General features: G+C 39.1%; 2 protein-coding genes across 2 annotated transcripts in view; one reads left to right on the top strand and one right to left on the bottom strand.

Moving 5' to 3' along the window:
- APLF (aprataxin and PNKP like factor) overlaps positions 1-12,023 on the bottom strand; it is a 100,025-nt gene extending 88,002 nt beyond the window's left edge. The window contains exon 1 of the mRNA XM_011945515.1: positions 11,773-12,023. Within this exon, the coding sequence (XP_011800905.1) occupies positions 11,773-11,868 (96 nt within the window). The 5' untranslated portion in view covers positions 11,869-12,023. The remainder of the gene's footprint in view (positions 1-11,772) is intronic.
- Positions 12,024-13,127: 1,104 nt separating this feature from the next.
- Positions 13,128-15,367, top strand: FBXO48 (F-box protein 48). Its single transcript, XM_011945270.1, has 3 exons — positions 13,128-13,425; positions 14,378-14,719; positions 15,206-15,367. The coding sequence occupies exons 2-3, from the start codon at positions 14,414-14,416 to the stop codon at positions 15,365-15,367; spliced, it is 468 nt and encodes a 155-aa protein (XP_011800660.1). The 5' UTR covers positions 13,128-13,425; positions 14,378-14,413.
- The last annotated feature ends 7,025 nt before the right edge of the window (positions 15,368-22,392 follow it).

A 22,392-nucleotide genomic window follows, 5' to 3' on the forward strand; every position in this document is an offset into this window, starting at 1 on the left:
AAAAAAAAAAAAAGTTTTTATACATTTCCAATCCTATTCTACCATTTGTTTAGTTTCAGGGTCTGTATCATAGAAAGGTCCATGTTGTAAAAGAAAAGCAGTGTTGAATAAACATAACCCTTCTGTCAGAGTGTTTAGTGTCGGTTTGTTTACTGGCACTGATGCCTTTACTACATCGTCTTCCTCATTTCTGGCACTGGTTCAGAAGCATTTGTCTCCATCAAGTTGTCTTCTGTTAATTAGTGTTTATTAGCTCTTGAATTTCTCCAATATCTATACCTTGAAATCCTTCACCCCCGACTTTTTAGCCATATCCACAATCTCTTTCATAATTTATTTGATTGGCTTTGTCGTAAACCCTGTGAAGTCATGCACATCACCTGGACAGTTTTCTTCAGCAAGAATTCACTGCTTCAGGCTTGATGGCTTTCATGACTTTTTCTGTAACAACAATGGTTATCTTCAATGGTGTAATCCTTCCAGACTCGTGATGTTCTCTCTAGGGAGGTTCTCTTCCATAACCCTGACAATCTTTTCCATAGAGTACTGTGTATAATGAGCCTTAAAAGCCCTTATGACTCCCTCATCTAGTGGCTGAATTAGAGATGCTGTGTTTGGGGAAAAATAGACCACTTCAGCACCTTCGTTACTGAACTCATGGGGCTCTGGGTGGCCAGAGGCATTGTTCAAAAGAATTCTAAAAGGCAGTCTCTTACTGGCAAGGTACTTCCTGACTTCAAAGACAAAGCATTGATAGAACCAATTCAGAAAAAGGATTTTCATGCCTAGACTTTCTCTTTGTACAACCAAAAGAATGGCAGCTGGTGGTTATCTTTTCCCTCCAAGGCTCAGGGGTTAGCACCTTTGTAGATAAGGGCAGTACTAATCATAAACCCAACTGCATTAGCACAAAACAGTAGAACTGCCTATCCTTTCCTGCCTTAAATCCCAGTGCTCACTTCCTTACTCATAACTGTCCTTTGTGGCATTTCTTTTTTTTTCCCCCAGAGTAGGGCACTTTGATTCACATTAAAAAACCTGTTCAGACAGACATCCTTTCTCCTCAGTGATTATCTTAATGACATCTGGGAATACATCTGCTGCTGCCTGGGCAGCAGAAACTGCATTTTCTGTTACCTTGACATTTTAAAAGCCAAACATCTTTTTAAAATTATTAAACCATTCTTTGCTGGCACTAAATTCTCCAGCTTTAGATCTTTTCCCTCCTTTTGCTTTAAGTTGTCATATAATGACTTTGCTTTTTCTTGAATCATATTAGAGTCTATAGGTATGTTTTTCTTATAGCAAGCCTGTATCCACATAAAAATTGCATTTTCAGTACAAGATTAAAAGGTGTTTTACAAAAAGTGCAAGGTTTTCCCACCTGCTGGCATAGCTGCAGTGAAAGCTTCATGAATTTCCTTTTCTTTTTTTTACAATCATCCATATGCTGTATTTGTTTATTTTGAAATGGCAGGCAACACAGCTGCAGACCTTAATCTATTGTATGTATCAAGGAATTCAACTTCTTATAATTTTTCTCTGCTTTTTTTTTTTTCTGCCATTATTTTTCTCTGCTTTTTGGGAGAACTTCCAGCATCAGTAGTGGTATTTCATATAGGTCCCATGGTCCCATGGTGTGTTAATCAAGGTTTACGATATTGCAGCAAACACAACAGAAAAATACAAGACTCATGAGAGATCCCCCCCCTTTTTTTTCTAAAGACATTGATATAGTATAGTTTGGCTGTGTCCCCACCCAAATCACACCATGTACTGTAATAATCCCACATGTCAAGGGTAGGACCAGGTGGAGATAACTGAATCAGGGGGTAGTTTCTCCCATACTGTTCTCAGGGTAGTAAATAAGTCTCACCCCTGCACAAGCTCTCTTGCCTGATGCCATGTAAGACGTTTGACTTTGCTCCCCATTCGCCTTCCGCCAAGATTATGAGGCCTCCTCAGCCATATGGAACTGTGAGTCAATTAAGCTTCTTTCTTTTACAAATTACCCAGTTTTGGGTATGTCTTTATTAGCAGTGTGAGAACAGACTAATACAGACAAGGTCTCACTCTGTCACTCAGGCTGGAGTATAATGGTGCAATCATGGCTCACTGCTGCCTCAATCTCGCAGGCTCAAGTGAGGTTCCCATCTCAGCCTCCAAGTAGCTGGGATTACAGGCATGCACCACCATGCTCAGCTAATTTTTGTTTTTAATTTACTTTTTGTAGAGATGGAATCCCATTATGTTGTCCAGGCTGATCTTGAACTCCAGGCTCAAGCAGTCCTTTGGGAATCCTTCAGCCTCCCAAAGTGCTAGGATTACAGGCATGAACCACCACACCCAGCTGAGATCTATTTTTATTATGATACACAATTTACTGGAGAGTTGAACTGCTTATGCTGAGATGATTCACATCACATGTTGTTGTAAGCAGATACCTGCAACAGTAAAGCTCACCAAAACAGCAACAAGAAGTGGTTAGAAATTATTACAGAAGTACAGTATGTACTACAGTGAATTTTATGCTTTACATTTGTCTACATTTCTCTCAACTGCAAATGGCACTATATACACTCTGTGTTTGTATGTGTATGTTTTGATAAATTTTACCTTTTTACAATAGATTTGAATATATTTTATGGTAGTAAATGATAAGCTAGACTACTACCTACATATATTTCATTTATTCATTACATATCTTCTTAATTTTTCAATGTTTTTTAAATACAGTTTGTGAGTTTTTTCAAATTGCCACAAATCTCCAAAAACTTTTCCAATATATGTGTTGAATCTGCATAGAAGTGGACCTATGCAGTTCAAAACCCATGTTGTTCAGGGTTAACTGTATTCACAAAATTGTGCAACCATCACTTCTATTTCCAGGATGTATTCATCACTCCAAAAGGAAACCTCATACCCATTAGGACTTTGGGTTTTAAGTGTGACAGTAAGCCACTGGAAGGTTGCACTGAAAATACTATTTAGAATATTAATAACAAAATTTATGTTATAATATTAGTGAAAAACCATTGGTAACTATTGTACAATACATATACTGAGTAAAATATATATACCTATGTACACAGATTCAATATATGAAAGAAGTACATTGAATGTTTACAGTGTTTATCTCTTGGTAATTGACTTCGAAGTGCTTATTTTGTCTTCCTGCTTACTTGATTTTGGTGAAATTCCTACTTTTCTTTTTCTTTTTTTAGTCTCACTCTGCTGCCCAGGCTGGAGTGTAATGGCGCAATCTCAGCTCACTGCAACCTCTGCCTCCCAGGTTCAAACGATTTTCCTGCCTCCCCCTCCCAAGTAGCTGGGATTACAGGTGTGCACCACCACACCCAGCTAATCTCTGTATTTTTAGTAGAGATGGGCTTTCATCATGCTGATCAGGCTGGTCTCAAACTCCTGACCTCAGGTGATCCGCCCGCCTCGGCCTCCCAAAGTGCTGGGATTACAGACGAAAGTCCTACATTTTCTACACTGACTATATAATCTTGCAAAATTGGGGAAGAGCATAATACATAAAAAAAAATTACTTTACACAATACTTCACAATTTACAGTACTTTCCCAAAAGATTATCTAGTTTGCTGTATCAACAACAGACAAAAAAAGACAAATTCAAATTTTCATGGTAGAGAAAAACAGAAAGTCATCTAGTATAGGATTTGAGCCAGTATTATGGTGAAATGCACAAACCTAAAAAAAAAAAAAAAAAGCATATATATATATAAAGACTCAAACTGAATCCAGACTGGTTACTATAAAGAAGTCTACAAATCATAAAATTTTCTTATCTAGCGATCTTCCCAGTGCCAAGTCCAGCACGCATTCCAGAGCTCAGTCATCTATACTGAGACTCTGCCATAATATTTGATGAGAGGTCAGTCTTATTCCTCAATAGAGCAAAAGTAGTTGATACAAGATGTTTAACATTATTGCATCTGGAATGTACCAAAGTCCAACTTCTGATGTTAAAAGGGGGCAAGTATGAAGAAATAGACTTGATTTTGCCCAGAGACTCTCCATACACACTTCAATTCAGAAATCAAGTTCTCTTTAAAAGGTTAATATACTTGATGTGAAATGTTCTTTGGAACTTGTGAATATGCTTTCCCATAAGAATAATGGTATAAATGGTAGGTTATCAGGCAACCTCACAAACACCTGTCTAATTCACAATACTGATTAATATGGATCATTTAGATTTTAAAAAGTAAATCCAATGCTTTTTGAGCTCGAATTCAAGGCTGCTGAATTGTTAGCCAATATGACAAAATTGTGTTGACTATCAAGATGTCACTGAAATTTCAACTCATCCTACCTGTTTGGCTTGCAATGCTGCTTACACAGTGAATGCTGCACAAGTGTGAGAACATCATCCTCATCATTAATAGATGATGACAGAGGCAACGCAGTAAATAAAGACATAAAGAGAGCTTAAGAAGATAAAAGTGGGTTTAAAGCACCACTTGGGACTTTGGAAAATTAATGTGTCTAAGTAGTTATTTTGCTTATTCAGTTCGGTTCAGCAGACATTTCTTAAAGACCCATTCTGTGCCAAGTACTCTACTTAGTGTGTCTAGAAGTGGTTTTTAACTCTGGCTTTGCAGTAGAATCATCTTCAGAGCTTTTAAAAATACAGCTACCCACCTGGGAGCGGAGGCTCACGCATGTAATCTTAGCACTTTGGGAGGCTGAGGTGGGGAGATCACCTAAGGTCAGGAGTTCGAGACCAGCCTGATCAACATGGAGAAACCCTGTCTTTACTAAAAATATAAAATCAGCCGGACATGGTGGCACATGCCTGTAATCCCAGCTACTTGGGAGGCTGAGGCAGGAGAATCTCATGAACCCAGAAGGCAGAGGTTGTGCTGAGCCAAGATCACACCATTGAACTCCAGCATGGGCAACGAGAAAAAAACTCCATCTCAAAAAAATACATATACCCAGACACTACCTACAGAATCAAATTACCAAAGAAAGGAACTCACACAAAAATATGAAGACATGTGAGAAGATAGCATATTCATGATAAGTAGTAAATGGGGGATGAAAATTTGAAGGCATTAATTCAGGGGAAGATATATTTAATTGAAAAATATAGTCTGTCCCTATTGCCTGGCAGAACCACTAAAATCCTCAGAATCTCCCCAGTGATGTCTTTTTGTATACTAATGAGTTAGGTGACAGCTAGCAGCCCCTAGATAGCTTCAGAGTGGGAGCCAGTCACTGGAAAGACCAAGGTATGATTAGAGAATTGGGACTTTCAGCCCCAAGTCCCAGCCTCCTCTAGGGAGATGAGAGGTGCTGAAGGGTTAGCTGATCACTAATGGCCAATGGTTTAATCAATCAAGACTAAATAATGATGACTCCATAAAAACCCAAAGGGGACAGGGTTAGGAAAGCTTCCAAACAGGTGAACATGTAGAGGTTTCTGGAGGGTGACACACTTGTTGAGGGCATGGAAGCTCAGTACCCCTTTCCATAGCTTACCCTACACATCTCCTCATCTGTATCGTTTGTCATATCCTTTATAACAAACCAGTTCTAGGAGCTGCTCTAGCAAATTAATAGAGCCCAAGGAAAGGGCCATGGGATCCCCAGTTTACAGCCAGTGGTTCAGAAGCATAGGTAAAACAACTTGGGGCTTGTAATTGGCATTAGAAGTGGGGGGAAATCTTGGGAACTGAGGCCTCAACCTGTGGGAGCTGATGCTATCTCCAGATAGATGGTGTCAGAATTAAATTGAATTAGAGGACACCCAGTTGATGTCTGCTGCAAAAGTGACTGCTTGCTCATTGGTAGGGGGAAATCACCACATATTCGATGACACAGGAGTCATCTGTGTTGACTGTTGTATTTTTGTCCACTCAGAATATATATATGAAAAGTTATTTATCTCACATCTATTAGAATGATCAAAATTTAAAACACTGATAACACCAAATGTTGATAAGGATGTCCAGCGACAAGAACTGTCATTCATTGCTGGTGGGAATGCAAATAGTACAGCCACTCTGGAAGACAGTTTGGCAGTTTCTTACAACACTAAACAAACTATTATTATACAACTTTACTACCCAATCCAGCAACTGTGCTCCTTAGTATTTACCTAAATGAGCTGAAAACCTATGTCCACACAAAAATCTGCACCCAAATGTTTGTAGTTGTATTATCCACGACCACTAAAACTTGAAAGCAACCAAGATGACCTTTAGTAGGTGAATGGATAAACCGACAATGGAATATTATTCATCACTAAAAAGAAATGAGCTATCAAGCCATGAAAAGACTTGGAGGAACCTTAAATACATATTACTATGTGAAACCTGAAAAAGTTATGTACTATATGACTAGAACTCTATGACATTCTGAAAAAGGCAAAACTATGGAGAAAGTAAAAGAGTCCAGTAGTTGCCAGGAGTCCCAGGGAGCCTCTGGGGGATGAACAGGCAGAGCACAGAAAATTTTAGGGCAGTGGAACAATTCTGTGTTATACTGCAATGGTAGATACATGGCATTATACATTTGTCAAAACCCACAGGATGTGCAATACCAAGAGTTAACCCCAGTGTAAACTATGAACTTTGGGTGATAATGACATGTCAATGTGGATTCATCAATTGCAACAAATATACCACACTGTGCAGAATGTTGATGGTGGGGGAAGCTGTACATGTAAGAGGGCAGAGAGTATATGGGAACTCTCTGTACTTTCCACTCAGTTTTGCTGTGAACCTAAAACTGCTCCATAAAATAAAGTCTACTTTAAAAACTAATATATTTAAAAACAGTGTTTGTAAAAGTTAAACGGGATCATTGACATAATGTGATCATCCCACAAGCCTGGTCAACACTTACCCAATTATCCAACACGCCATATCTTAGAGCTTTAAACCACACAAGCCCTTCCTTACACCACCCACTCTTCACCTACCAAAATTCTAACTGTCCCAACACACCACAGTCAAACTCAACATGCTACCAAGTTCATGAAGCTTTCTTTCCCTGATCCCACCTCTTAACTTCAGGTTCCTTCTTATACTTCTCTGTACCCTGTGACATTATTCTGTCTAGCTTGAGGACTAAGCTCTGATTCTTTTTTTTTTTTTAAATCTTGCCCAAATTCCTTTCTAAGGGATCTGGGAAGTCATGCCCTACAAACTATAAATTCTCATCAGATGAGTTTTATTTAACCCTGTATAACGTGACTTACTTTCCAGTCTGACTCAGGCATAACAAGGAAGAAAATCAAAATGTTTTACCCTAAAATATATTTCTTTGCCATATCTTGGAATTGCCCTGCAAAGTCTCTTGTGGGAAAAATCCACATTCTACAGGGAATCCCTTTTCCCCCTTGTTTCCCTTCCTTCCTTTCCAGATCCAGGAGATAATCAATTAAGAGCCAGGAACCCTTTCCTGTCTGATAAGAAACATTTTGCAACCTGCTATCTCTAAAGTCTGTGATCTGAGAGCTCTGCACAATAAAACTTGGTCTCCATAAGCCTTTATCTTAACCTGCACATTTCCTTTGATCTCAGGTCTTCAGATAAACTTAACCAATTGTCAACCAGAAAATGTTTAAATTTACCTATAGCCTGGAAGCCCCTGCTTTGGGTTGGCCCACCTTTCTGAACCAAACCAATGTATTTCTTAAATGTATTTGATTGATGTCTCATGCCTCCCTAAAATATATAAAAACCAAGCTGTACCCTGACCACCTTGGGAACATGTTCTCAGGACCTCCTGAGGGCTGTGTCACGGGCCATGGTCACTCATATTTGGCTCAGAATAAATCTCTGGAAATATTTTATAGAATTTAACTCTTCATCAACAGACTCATGATATTTAAACATAACTTTTAATAAAATGTGACCTTTTAAAAATCAAGGATTATATTTAAAAATTCAAATTTCTTACTATTCTTAAAAAAACAATATGACGCTGTTACCAAGTGGGAATAGGGGAAAGTAGCAGGGATTGCACAGAGACCCTCTCCTTGTGGCCTTCCCAACACTGAGGCAGAACTGTTGTCATTTATCACTGTCCCTATGTTGTCTTCTTCTTCCCTCCCACTTCGCTCACTCCAAGTGTCAGCCTGGCTCCAGTCCCCGTGTGAGCTTGTAACCTTGTTTAGTTATTAATACTTGTTTATTTGTCTCTCAAACCTACAAAACTGTAAGTTTCTTGAGAGCAAGGACTTGTTTCTCATTCATCTTTATTTCTCCTATACTCCCTCCCATCCAACCATAGTATTTATTTATTAACTATTTCCTGAATTTAGCGAATTATCAATCAACAAAATAGGAAAAATGTTAAAACTTAATTCATTGTGAATGTTACTCCTTAAGATTTAGCAGTTGGTAGGACTGCATCTTTACTATATTTAAATTCACTTCAAAACTCAATGACAACCCTTTTTCATATCTAAGTCACAAATAGGCTCTTTTTGAGGGTAGAGTGAATGAGAGGCTGAGATGCAGAAATGGAAGGAAGAAGAAATCATGTGTTGAAGGCCTACTATGTGCTAGGTACTGATTGTAGGCTAAATAATAAAATGAGGGAAGGGCAAATCTAGAAATAAAGAAGTGTCAGGGAAGAAACCTATGTTGGAGCAGGTAGGAACAGCATTCCAGGACAGCCAGGAGGATTCTGCAATAAGCAGTTCAAGTATAGAGCTGTCAGGTCAGGGGATGGTTACTTTGTGTAAACTTTGTAGAACATTTACAACATTCTTAGAAGTGGTGAACTGATGCCACCTGAAGAGTCTATACTGAAGCCTATGACCTTCCCTGTTCCCCCAACTGGGGACTCTTCTCTTTTTAATCAAAGTAGTCAATTTAATTATATCTACATTGAGAAAGTCTCACTAGATATCCCTAGAAGGGAAATCGATCATAAGGAAATGTGTCATATAATCCCTGCTGTCAAAACAAAAGAAGAAAAATCTGAAATCAAAAATAGTAGATTTCATTTAAGAGTGTAACAGCTTGAAGTAAAAATCATAAAGCAAATACTTTGGCCTAACAGTGCTTGACATGTTGTTCTATAAAACCCTTTTAAATAAAATTTCTTAAGATAATGGTAGATTCACATGTAGTTGAAAGTATAATATAGAAACATCTCTTGTACCATTTATCCAGTTTCCCCCAATGGTAACATCTTACAAAACTACAGTACAATACACCAACCTAAGATATTGATACTGACACAGTCCAGACAAAGCACATTTCTATCACCATAAATATCCCCCATGTTGCTATTTTATAGCCATATCCATTCCCTGATGCCCTCCAGCCTAATTTTTTAACCTTTGGAAACCACTAATCTGTTCTCTATTTTTGAAATTTCACAATCTGCAATTTCAATAATGTTATATAAATAGAATCACACAATATATAATCTTTTGGATTGGCTGTTTTAACTTAAGTTCTCTGAAGATAAATCCTCCTGTAAAACCATCTAACTGATGCCAATCATGCAGCAGAATCAAAATCTAGTAAACAAAGAGCTGGGGTTCTCTGATGACTCACATGAAAGCAAAGGGCACAAGAAAGATTAAATTTCATTGTCCTTTGTTTGTGACAGGTTTCTCTGTGTTTTCCTACCACCGTAAAAACACAAAAATATTCTCATTCTCAAACTGTTTTACTACCAAGACTATTTTACACAGTGGGATTATAAACTTTTATGTTTGTGTGGCCATCAAGGTTTGTGAAGCTTGTCTCAGAAAAACGTGCCCAATTAAGAAAGTTCAAAATCATCCTTATTTATATTAATCGTTTCCAATGTATACCAATTTACAATGAACTTACTGAGTTTTCCACTTAGAACTCAGTCTTCACTCTCTCACAATACAAAAATAAGTCTCACTGGAATTCCTATTGTTGGAAACAGGAGCCCTTATATTGTGTTTTAACCACTGCGGAGAAGAATTGAGTGCATCTGTCAGCTCCAAAATCGAAGAAACTACAATGTGATTTGTTTGTTCTCCAAATTTTTCCTTTAACACACTTAGGATGTCATTCATAATCACTTCTGATACCTGCCAACCTTGGCAACAGAATCTCATCCCTGAATGTTATTTTAAAAGGAAAAGCAAAATCTTGACCAGATAATTGCCCAGCTTTCACTCCCTATCATTTTAAAAAACAGATACCAAATAGACTCATCTCACATTAGCAAGTCGACAACACAAAGAACAAGCTACAAATAATGAAAGGGTCTGCAATCTGTTGCCAAGTTTCTAAAACACAGCCCTAAAATTCATCCGTCTTTTAACCAGACCCAGGTACTCTACTGGTGACAATTTCTTAAGCAAGTCAAAACTCATTAGTCACCAGACATATGATTACTAGATGAAACACATACTCTAAGTTTCTAACCTACGAATTTAAAAGAAAAACAGAAAAATAAAGCCTCCAGACAGTTCCTTCCAGTGTTTGTATAGGCTAATAAACGATGAAAAAAACAATTGAAATGATGTTAAACATTTAAATAATCACTTGTCCTGTTAAAAAAAAGAACAGCAATTGAATATCTACTTTCTCAATAACCGTACTACATGCACATGTGTATGTACACAACACACACCACACACACACCCCTTTAGGACCAATTTCCATAACACAACCTTAAACTACCACTCCTTTCCCTGCTCCCAGAAGGGACCTAAGGCAAGTACCAATGGTTCCATTTAGACTCTGGAAGTTAACCAGGATAACAGTCAACACTCCTTACTCCTTGGTGTTAGCTCACTGACACAGGTGTCTCCCCAGTCCCAAGAGAAAACTCCTAGAGGGCAGGGACCCATGTTCCATTCATCTTTGTATGCCCCGCAGTGCTAGAATCTGCAAAATGTTCTACACAGTGAGCACCAAACAAGAAATGTTAAATGTTAAAGAAAAAAATAAAAAACTAGATGTACTTAAGAAGAGCTCTATAGAATTCTGGAATGCAATATGCAAATGTTCTCATTCCTAAACCTCCCAAAGAAGGTAGAGAATATTTAGTTTTGTGGCATTATGTGTCCAAAAGCTTATATATGGACTTTAAATAACGTATGTATGGCTCAATTTTCTCATCTGAACAATGAGGATAATAAAAATACCTGACAGTTAAAGATGTTGGTATAGGTAATGTCTCCTTAGACCAATGACTGGAACGCTATACACATTCCTTATTAAGGATTAGCTACTCATTTTACTGGAAATAATAAATAATACAAATAAATAAATAAGGTCCACACAGCTCTGCAAAGGAGACCAAAGCTTAAAAGAAATTAGCCTAGAAGGCATAATATCACGATTTGGCAAACTTTTTTGTAAAGGGCCAGAGACTACCGTAAATACTGTAGGCTCTACAGGACAAGCCACAATACCCTCAACCCTTGCAGTAATATTCTCTTGGAAAAATTGGTGGGTTTTTTGTTTACATTTTACATTTTAGAATTTAAGAATCATTCTTAGTTCACGGGGCCATACAAACATAGGCTGGATTTGGCCCCCAGACTCTAGTTTGCCAACCCCTGGATAAGATAATAATGGTAATACAGTCAGTGTTTTTAAAGCAACATAGAGAAATGTTTGTGAATTGCTTAAAGGTAACTGAAAAACCTGCGGCCCCAAACTTATAAAATCCAGACCGGCGGACCAGCGCGGTGGGGAATAGGACTAGGACTAGGGCCGGTCTTCAGGAGCCGGAGCGGACCTCCACGGCTCTCGGGGTCCGCCGAGACCCAGCCCACACTTACTCCCAGCAGCGGCCCGCGGCCGATCACAGTCTCCCCGGGCGCCAGGACCACCCGGGGACCGCCGTCCCGCGGCTGCAGCTCGAAGCCCCAGGACATGGCGGGCAAGGATTAGGCCCCTTCGCCAGGAGACTGGCCCCTCCGCTGTTTGCGCGGGGCAAGCCCAGGACTTGGGAAAAACACCGGGGGAGGGCCGCAAAGGCTCCCCACGCCTGCGCCGGTCCTGTCAGAGCCCGGCCCCAGCGCAGTCCCTTCCCTCCACGCCTACTGATGACGCAATCGGGGATTCCCCAGTCACGCCGCCTCAAAATTATTGTTTAAAAACCCCGGCTTATTCCCCACCACCCTTTTCACCTCCCTCCCATCTTGGAGGACGCCGGGCCTTGTAGTCCTGGCGCCTTTCTTCACTTCCTTTCCCGAGCTCAGACGCCCTGGAAAAAACTACCAATCCCTAAAGGCACTGCGCGCCCCTCTCGGCGCCTGCGCGGGGTGAGGCTCAGGTGGGCGGGAAGAGAAGAGCTATGGGGAAAGATTCGAATTCCGGAGGATTTAAATCGCGGGAGGAGAAGCCACCGCGGCCCACTAGGTAGGAGGATCTTCCATTCCCGTTGGCTTAGGTGTCTACGCTCCCGGGGACGCGGCCCTGACGCAAGCTCAGCCTTCCCTCCGCGGCCTGGAGCCGCAGTGACAGCGCTGACGGTTGTTGTTGTCAGTTGTCAGTGCTCTGTGTTCTTGGGTTCCAGCAGCTGCAACCCGCGCGGGACACAAGGAGGGTGGCTCAGATGGGACGTGGGGTGATTAGCCCTGACCTGTGGGATGTGGGCGGAGTGGGGCTCCCCGCCCCTCCTTTTGCGCTGCCGCCAATCTATCCCTCCGACTGATAGTTGAAAGAGAGACGAGCTTTTACCTCACTTGAGAGAGAATTCAGCAAAACTCGGTTCATAAAGGAGAAAGGGCAGAAGAGGGGTCGTTTCCAGGCATCCAGGCGAACCTGGACGTAGAAGAAAGATTCCTAGTGGGATTTTAGAACCTCGCCAAGGCATACCCTGCTGTGAAATTAAAAAACCTTCATTCCCGTTGCAGGAATTCCACAAGGGGAGGCATTTTATTCTCCCAGTAAGATCCTGGGAGAAGTGGATAAACACACCGTAACGTTTAAATACACTGTAACGTTTTCCTAATGTGAGATTCTTTTCAAGAACCTTGTGGTTTGGCTTTGGTTTGTATTGGTGGTGGAAGGGGCCAAGGTGCATGGCAAAAACTTGCTCTTGACTCACTCGTTTTTACCAGTTTGCTTTCTTACTTCCCCAAACCCTCAAGAAGAAGACCTCTGTTGAACACAGACTACAGTTCCAGCCACCACAGCTAGTCTGGATCATGAATGGGAACCACCGTGGTCTTGTCAAGTCCAGAAACATAGCTGAGTAGCTCATCTAGAAAAGAGATTTGTGTTCAGCTGAGTTAAAAGAAGTATTTAGCTGTATCTCAAACCGCTCCTCTTGCACATCCAACCCCCATTATAAAAGGAAGTGCAAAATGGAATAAACTGATTTTAAGTGAATACAAGCTGTCTTTATATACAAAAGTACCTCAAGGGTGGTGATTTACCCAGTCATGCTTTCACCTGATTTGGGAAGCCTACACCATTCACCTTAGGTAAATTAGCTGAAACTGAGCTTTATATCTGGGCTTCAAATAGTCACATACTATACCTAGCTGAGTTCTCAACATTGTTTACAGTTGTCACTCACTGTTGCTTGAATACTTCAGTGACTGTTATCCTTAGCTCATAATTAACTATGCATATAGGATAGCTTCAAGGGGCCATTTCTTAAAACACCACTCTTATGACTGAGATGAATATTTAAGACTTTGTTTCATAATCCAGATCTCATCTTCTTGTCCATTTCAGATAGTATTTGTGTCAAATGTAAGCACCTACCTATCCATTAGATACAAGTAGATAAAATTCTTATACAACTAGAAGTCCATCTAGTTTATGATTAAGTCACAAATTACAAATTAATGATGAGGCATCAGTTCCTATATACAACAAGTATTCAGGAGTTTAATAGGATTGATTCATACATATTTTCAAAGGTATGAAAGTACCGGGTGTGGTGGCTCCTACCTGTCATCCTAGCACTCTGGGAGGCTGAGGCAGAAGGATTGGTTGAGGACAAGAGTTCGAGACCAGCCTGGGCAACATAGCAAAAACCATTTCTCCAAAAAACAGTTTTTGGTTTTCTGTTTGTTTGTTTCAAAAAAAAATGGGGGGATGCTGAGTCGAGAGAATCACTTGAGGCTGGAGTTTGAGGCTGCAGCGAGCTATGATGACACAGCTGCACTCCAGCCTGGGTGAGAGTGAAGCTAATATGTTGAGGTATCTCCCATGTGCAATTCAGATGTAGCAAGACTAGATGTTTTACACACTATCCCTGTTAATCCTTGCAAGAACTTTCAGGAAAGGGGCAGCATTGGTCCATTTTACAGACTGAGAACCAAAAGTCAAGAAAGAGTTCTTAAATTATACCCAAAAAGCATCTGACTCAAAGTAGGATTTCTACTCCTATTTGGAGACTGAGCATGTTTAAATCTTGCCTTTTAGGTTACATATGAGGATAATTTACTAAAACATTAAGCTATGCATAAAAACTACAAGAGAAACAGTAATTCAAGAGTTTCTCACACAGAAGCGAACTCTGTGGATGCTGAGAAGGAAAAAAATGAGAGTGAAAACAACTTTGTTGAACTGCTGCCTCAAGAACTCACTTTTAAAATTTTCAGTCAGCTGGACATTCGGAGTTTGTGCAGGGCTTCATTGACATGCAGGAGCTGGAATTACGCAATAAGAAACAGTGACTCTTTATGGAGACCTCACTGCATGACTGTAAGAGCTGTGTGCCGAAGAGAAATAGATGATGATCTAGAAAGTGGTTATTCCTGGAGGGTAAGTTTAATCTTTGCGATCTGCGGTGTTGTTGACAGTGTTAGGAGTCAGTTCTAACTTATGCTTGGAGGAGACAGAATTGCATATGCAGAATAACGTAAACAGTGTGTTGACTTTTGGAAATGAGTTAAAGTTATTAGCCTTTTCCTGCTAACCACACTGTTTCCACACTGTCTTTCATTTATCCTTTTGCATTTCTTAAATTCTAAATTCGGGAATTTTCCTCTATTAACCAGAAGGGAATTAGCTCCTTCTTTTCACTTCACCGTATCCCAAACCCCTAGTAAACTATATGGCGCACTCTGTATAAATACACATATACATACACACACGTACACAGACACATAAATTTATTAAAATATGTGTATATCAATGTAAATACTTACTCTTTTTTTCAGCCCTGTCAATCTGTTTCTCTTGCTTTAAACACATTCACTAACCAACCACCAACTACAGTCTTTTTGAACGGTGATTTACCTCTTTCAGGTAATACTGCTGAGGAATTACCAGAAGAGTAAAGTGAAACACGAATGGCTAAGTGGCAGATACAGCAACATTTGTTCTCCCATTAGCCTACCAGAAAAAACCATGTACCCAATGGATGCAGATACATGGGGAGAAATTCTAGAAGCAGAACTGGAAAGATAAGGAGGAAAAAAAATCACAAACAAATCTCAGGTCTTTGAAAATTTAAAACTCAAATGAGTCTTAGGTTGCAAAAGCTATATCTTTATTCGTTCATTTTGTTGTTGTTCACCTTTTTAAAAGAAAATGAAATGGAAATATAAAAGTAAAGCTTTATTTTTGTTTTGCACTTTAGTAAAATTTTTCTGCTTTTATTGTAATGTGGAAAAATCATGAAATGTTATTTTTATAAGAAATAATATACTGATAGAGTGATTTCCAAATATAATGTTTCGTGTATTTGTGTTAATATATTCGCAATACTAAATGAAAGAGTGATTTGTATGTTCAGCTTAATGATAATTCAAAATTTCAGGAAGCCACTTGAAACTGACTTAAAGATTCATTAAGTGGTGGATATAACTTGGCTCATGGGAAGACTAGCTAAGTGAAATTAATAGCAATACATTTAAATTAATACATTGGCATTTTAATGACTTTAACATTTCTATTTCAGTGGAATCAGATTGAAATGTCAAATAATGAAACTATTTTAAATGTGTTAAGCCTGTGGTTTAGTTTTAAGTTAATGTCATTTTAGAGCTAAAGCTTAATCCAATTGAGATTCCCATTACTTTTATATAAACCTGGAATGGCTCTCAGGAGCTGAAAGTATGTGGAAAGTTTCCAGAACACTTAACTACCATCAGAATGCCACGCTAGCCTGGTAAAACTCTCTTTCTGACAGCCTTATAGCACCATCTAGTGTGCTATTCTTAGATACCAAGACAAAGGGCTTACAGCTCCTTTTTGTTTTCTCCATATTAAAAACTATTATTCTAAAGAATCCTTAACACTTGTCTTTGTTAAAGTTTATAACTTTTTAGGAACCTTTATTTTAATTTTTTAAAACTTTTGTTTCTCTTTTTTCATAAAACATGATATACTACTCACTATCACAAATTGTTTATTCTGAATCTGTGGTTACCACCATAGTAAAAAGTGTCTACAAAATGCTTTAGTTAGTGTGGAGTTTTCTTCTTAAAAACTGTTCTCTATAGCATTAAATATAAGAATCCAGGAAAGTAATATTTAACAAATAGGCAAATATTAGAAAGATGCCCCATTATATGCAAATTCCCTATGTTGAATAGAGCAGTAGATAATTAATTGTCTCCTACTATCTTCTTAGAGTTGGAAGATTCCTTGAAAATCAGGCAGTCAAGTTTCCAGGACTATTCAGTAATTTTCTCAGTAGGAACACTGTCAGTCAGCCAGCCCAAGCTCAAATCCTGTACTTCTACTAATAGCGTTATCTGTTATGTCACAGAACAGTCCAGTTGTAGTCTAGGCTTGAACTGAAGACCACCTCTCTGTAATGTTTGCCTTCTAGTCCCACTTCCACCCTCTAGAACCAGGCTAATTCAGTCCTTCCTCTCTATGATTGCCTGATATTTGAAGACTGCTAGCCTGTCTCTTCCTAGGTCTTCTCTCCAATTCCACTGATGATTATAGAGTATAATTTCTAGACCCAACAACATTCTGTTCTGCCCATTTACTCTTAACAAAAAAAAAGGGGCTGTGCGCCATGGCTTACACCTGATATCCAATCACTTTGGGAGGCCAAGGTGGGTGGATCACCCGAGGTCAGAAGTTCAAGACCAGCCTAGTCAACACGGTGAAACCCCGTCTCTACTAAATATACAAATATTAGCCTGGCGTGGTGGTGGGCGCCTGTAATCCCAGCTACTTGGGAGGCTGAGGCAGGAGAATCGCTTGAACCTGGGAGGCAGAGGTTGCAGTGAGCCGAGATCGCGCCATTGCACTCCAACCTGAGCAACAAGAGTGAAACTTCGTCTCAAAAAAAAAAGAAAGAAAGAAAGGTATCCTACTAATTTTATTTCATAAAAGGTAAGAAAGCACTTGGAAATTTTCAAAGTACGGGAAAAATTAAAGCTATAAGCATTTTGCTGGATAGCATCTGTGTACAATAGTTTATGTAAACATATATTTTTAGCTGGTTTTTTTTTTGTAATGGATGTCGATTATTTTGTCCAACCCCCTTACTATCTATCACCATCATCTGTTAATAGAAGTTATCCTAATTAGGGAGACTCGCCCTTCTCACTTCCAGCCACATGTGTGTGGTTTTTTTTTGGCGGGGGACGGGGGGGGGCGGTTTTTTGTTTTTGTTTTTGTTTTTTGAGATGGAATCTCGCTCTGTCGCCCAGGCTGGAGTGCAGTGGCATGATCTTGGCCCACTGCAACCTCCACCTCCTGGGTTCAAGCAACTCTCTGTCTCAGCCTCCTGAGCAGCCGGGATTATAGGCGCCGCTACCATGCCCAGCTAATTTTTGTATTTTTAGTAGAAATGGAGTTTCACCATCTTGGCCAGACTTGTCTTGAACTTCTGACCTTGTGATCTACCTGCCTCAGCCTCCCAAAGTGCTGGGATTACAGGCAAGAGCCACCACACCCAGGTGGGTTTTTGTTGTTGTTTTTTGTTTTGTTTTGTTTTTTTACATTATCCTGTTTTTCCTAGCCACCATGTTTAGTCCAAGGATGGAAACATGCCCCAGTCCCCCCTTTTCGTAAGTTGGAAGAAAGAAGCCCTTTCCTCTTTGCTGATGAAACTGTTCCTTGCCACACAAAGAAAACGAATCTTAAATAAGAGAATATGGAACCACCAGGAGAAAGAACAATTGCAGGGAAAGAGGCCTGATTATATTCCAGACTCTGGTCCCAGCCATTCCTCATCTGCTTCCCTAAGTTGATTGAAATTCAGTTTCACCATCATACTGGGACCCCCACCTGATGTGGTTTCTTTGCCCATTTTTCAAATATGTATTATTTGTGGCTTACATTAGCATCTTAGATTTCACTCTGACTTCCTCACCAGTCGGTCTTAATCTGCTATAATATGGCCATCACTCTATGTGGTTGAAACTGTTGGTATCCAAATTACAAGTGACTTAATGTCTAAATCCACTGGATGCATTCTACTTGTTAATATATTTGACACACATAAACACGCACACTGACACACATAAATACTTCTTAAAACTCTCTCCTCCATGGGTTGGAACTATAGTCTCTTGGACTTTTCTTTCCCTACTCTAACCCATCTTCTCAGTTTCCTCCAAAGACTCACTTTCCTTCATCTGCTCATTACATGTTAGTGTTCCCCAAGGTTCCGCCTATTGTCCTGTCGTCTTTATACTCTAACATCCTTGGTGATCCCATCTACTACTCCTGTGTCCGCTACCATGTTTGGTGCTGATGACATCCATGTCTGTGTCCCAACACCAGATCTCCCTGAGATGCTCCAGAAATACAGATGCTACTATCTTTTGGATTTATATATATATATAGGATTTTATATAATATATCCAAAGATAGTTTATATATAAACACCTGAATCAAAACTTACCATCTCATGAAATTTCTTCTTCCAGTTCCTATCTCAGTGAATGACATGTCTTGTTAGAAAATCACCATATTTTACTTGTCTCCATCATTCTCCTTGTTCAGTCGAGTCAATTCTTACTGATTTTATCATCCAAATGTCTAAGTAATTCACCTCTTCTCCATCTTTATCTCTGCCTCATTACTTAATTCTTGTCCTTATTTGAAGTTAGGATTTCTAAAATAACCTCTTACTGATGTTCCTGCCTCCAGTTCCTTCCTTTTACTGTTAGCAGTATAATCTTTGTTAAACCCCAAATTTAGCACATCACCCCAACTTAAATTCCTGACTGCATTCAGGTAGAAATCAGAATTCCCCACTAGAGCCCATAGGGCCTTTAATGATGTGGTCTGGCCTACCTCTCCAGCCTCTTCTCTCACCACTGCCCCACCCTGTATCTTTTAGTTCAGTCTTACAAAACTATTTCATGAAAATTTTCTCGCTTCTCTGCCTTTGTGCAGGCTGTTTGATATACCTGGACTGACCCCCACCATTGATTCTTTTCTTGGCAATATCTATTGTAAAACTTATCATCTTGGCCTGGAAACAATCCAGTGACTACTACTGTTCTGGATTAAGTGACTTTTTAAATGTTCCTGTAGTTCTTTGTATAGACCTCTCTCAAAGCTGTCATATAACATTAAATTGTCTATTCTATTTGTGTGTTTGCCCCTTTAGACTGTGAGCTTCTTAATGGCAGGGACCATTTTTTATTTATTTTTGTGTCTTCAAAACCTGGCACACACTAGGTGCTCTATAAAGATTTGTTAAATTATTTCTATAGTTATTTATTTTAATCCCACCCAGAATGTATAAAAATAATTTACTATATTGTTAGTAAAGAAGATTGTATCGAAATGCAGTGTACAATCCTTAAGGTATGTGGGATGTTTGATAGTAATACAAATATACAAATAATTGTTCCAGTCTTCTCAAAACCTGTAAGAGGGAAATAGGAAAATAAAAATGTTTTGTTTTATTTTTAACTCTTGAAAATAAACTTAACCTCAGAAATATCAGTTATTATTTTGAATTATTGAATCACTCCATCAGTTTTAAGTATTGGCTTTGCAAATTATGTGAATGAACATTAGCTTCTATTTTTTTAGTACTACTGCACTAAAATAACTCTTTAACAAATTATGTGCTATGATCACAGTCTACACTGAAAGGAAACCTTTGGAACTTAGTGATAAATTTATGGTATGGGCTTAGAATGAACCATGCATTTATCAGGCCAAGCCATTGGCATCTGAAAACATGAGTAGGTGTAGCAGCATGGAAGGAAGGAATGTTCTCACTCATAGATAAAATAACATGTTAAGTGTGCACCCTGTGTACAAGAAGCAAGATTCTTGGGGAAGAGTATTAAGGAACTTGGAGTGTTTTTAATCATTTTACGATCTAGTATTTAGAAAAATAAATTTGGAAACCTTTTTTTAGTTTCTTCTGGTTTATAACCCAATCTTAGACCAGAACATAATCATCAGTAAAATCTCTATGAATATAAACTTTCAACCTGAGGACACTTGCATATGTGCAAACCTAATTTTAAAACTATGGCTGGGTGCGATGGCTCACACCTGTAATCTTACCACTTTGGGAGGCTGAGGCAGACGGATTGCTTTAGCTCAGGAGTTTGAGACCAGCCTGGGCAACATAGTGAGACCTTGTCTGTACTAAAAATTTTAAAAATCAGCCAGGTGTGGTGGCGCATGCCTGTAATCCAAGCTACTCGGGAGGCTAAGGTGTGAGGATTGCTTGAACTCTGGAGACAGACTGCAGTGAGTCATGATCGCACCACTGCACTCCAGCCTGGGTGACAGAGTGAGACCCTATGTCAAAAGAAAAAAAAATGTAACATACCCCTGACCACTTTAACTTCATCTTTGCTTTGACTTTATATCATGTCTTCTCTACAAGACTTCAAATGCCCTAATAATATTAACAAAAAGTGAGATGAGTAGTAACTTCAGAAAATGGATTGGGAAGAATACATAAGATGGAAGATCACACATTTTTTATTTGGAGTTTAAGACCGAAAACATCAAATTGATGAAATCAAATCAACAATGGACGAAGCTGATTAATTATAACAGCTGACAGTCATTAAATGCATTCTTGTACCAAGCATTGTGCTTATACGGTGTATGCTTACTCTATATCCATTTTATGGATGAGGAAACCAAAAGAATGATCTTTTCCATCTATTTCATCACCACTTCCCAGCACTTACAAGAATATGTCATACATAGTAGGTACTCAATAAATGTTTGTCAAATGAATTCAGAAACTTAGAATGAATAACTTAGATGAAAGAGCCAAGAATGTTCCTCCAAGTTTTTCATTTGAAAAATTTCAAACCAACAGTAAAGTAAAAATATATGACAAACCACTATTTTGTACACCATCCACCTAGAAATACAAGTTGTTAACATGTTTCTATGTTTGTTTTACTTATTTATTATTCATCTTTGCTGAAACATTGAAAAGAAGTGGCAGATATGATACTTCACCCCTAAATACTTCAGCATATATCTCCTAAGAATACACTCCTACATGCAATATCATTATCACATCTAAAAAATCTTATATTAATTCAATAATATGTAATTTACAATCCATATTTAAATGCCCCAGTGGCCCCCAAAATCTCTTTTATAGATTCTTTTTTTCAGTTCAGGCTGCAAAAAAAATTTATACATGCAGCTGAGTTTTTTGTCTCTTTAATCTCTTTTAACCAGAAGTGTCCCCTGGCTTTGGTTTTATTTTGTAGGATATTGATTTTTTTTTTTCTTTTGAGGCAGTCTCATTCTGTCACCCAGGCTGGAGTGCAGTAGCACAATCTCGACTTACTGCAACCTCCGCCTCCTGGGTTGAGGCAATTCTCCTGTCTTAGCCTTCCGAGTAGCTGGGACTACAGGCATGCACCACCATGCCCGACTAATTTTTATATTTTTGGTAGAGACGGGGTTTCACCACGTTGGCCAGGCTGGTCTTAAACTCCTGACCTCGCGATCCACCCACCTCAGCCTCCCAAAGTTCTGGGATTACAGACTTGAGACTGGTTATCTTATTGAATATTCTGTAGTTGATTTATCTGATTCTCTCTTCATAATTTGATTCAGAGGGCAGGAGTAGTGACTCACACCTGTAATCCCAATACTTTGGGAGGCCGAGGTGGGAGGATCACCTGAGCCCAGGAATTTAAGACCAGCCCAGGCAATGTAGTAAGATGCCATTTCTACAAAAAAAATTTTAAAAATAAATTGACTGGGCATGGTGATGGGCGCCTATAGTACCAGCTACGTGGGAGGCTGAGGTGGTAGGATTGCTTGAGCCCAGGAGGCCAAGGCTGCAGTGAGCTGTGATTGCAATGCTGCACTCTAGCCTTCAAGACAGAGTGAGGCCCTATCTCAAAAAAAAAAAAAAAAAAATTCAGTAAAGCATATTTAGCAATTATACTACATAGCAATTATACTGTAAGTGATTAAATATACTTCTCATTGCATCACATAAGAAGCACGTAATGTCTGATTGTTCTACTGTACAAGATGGTTAAGTCTGATCATTTGGTTGAGGT

The sequence above is a fragment of the Colobus angolensis genome, unplaced genomic scaffold (genome assembly GCF_000951035.1).
Source record: "Colobus angolensis palliatus isolate OR3802 unplaced genomic scaffold, Cang.pa_1.0 Scaffold24, whole genome shotgun sequence".
Classification (NCBI taxonomy): domain Eukaryota; kingdom Metazoa; phylum Chordata; class Mammalia; order Primates; family Cercopithecidae; genus Colobus; species Colobus angolensis.

Coding starts and splice junctions, on each gene's coding strand:
- FBXO48 (XM_011945270.1), top strand. CDS start 14,414: ATGCATAAAAACTACAAGAGAAACAGTAATTCAAGAGTTTCTCACACA. Junction 14,720..15,205: donor AAAGTGGTTATTCCTGGAGG/GTAAGTTTAATC, acceptor TACCTCTTTCAG/GTAATACTGCTGAGGAATTA.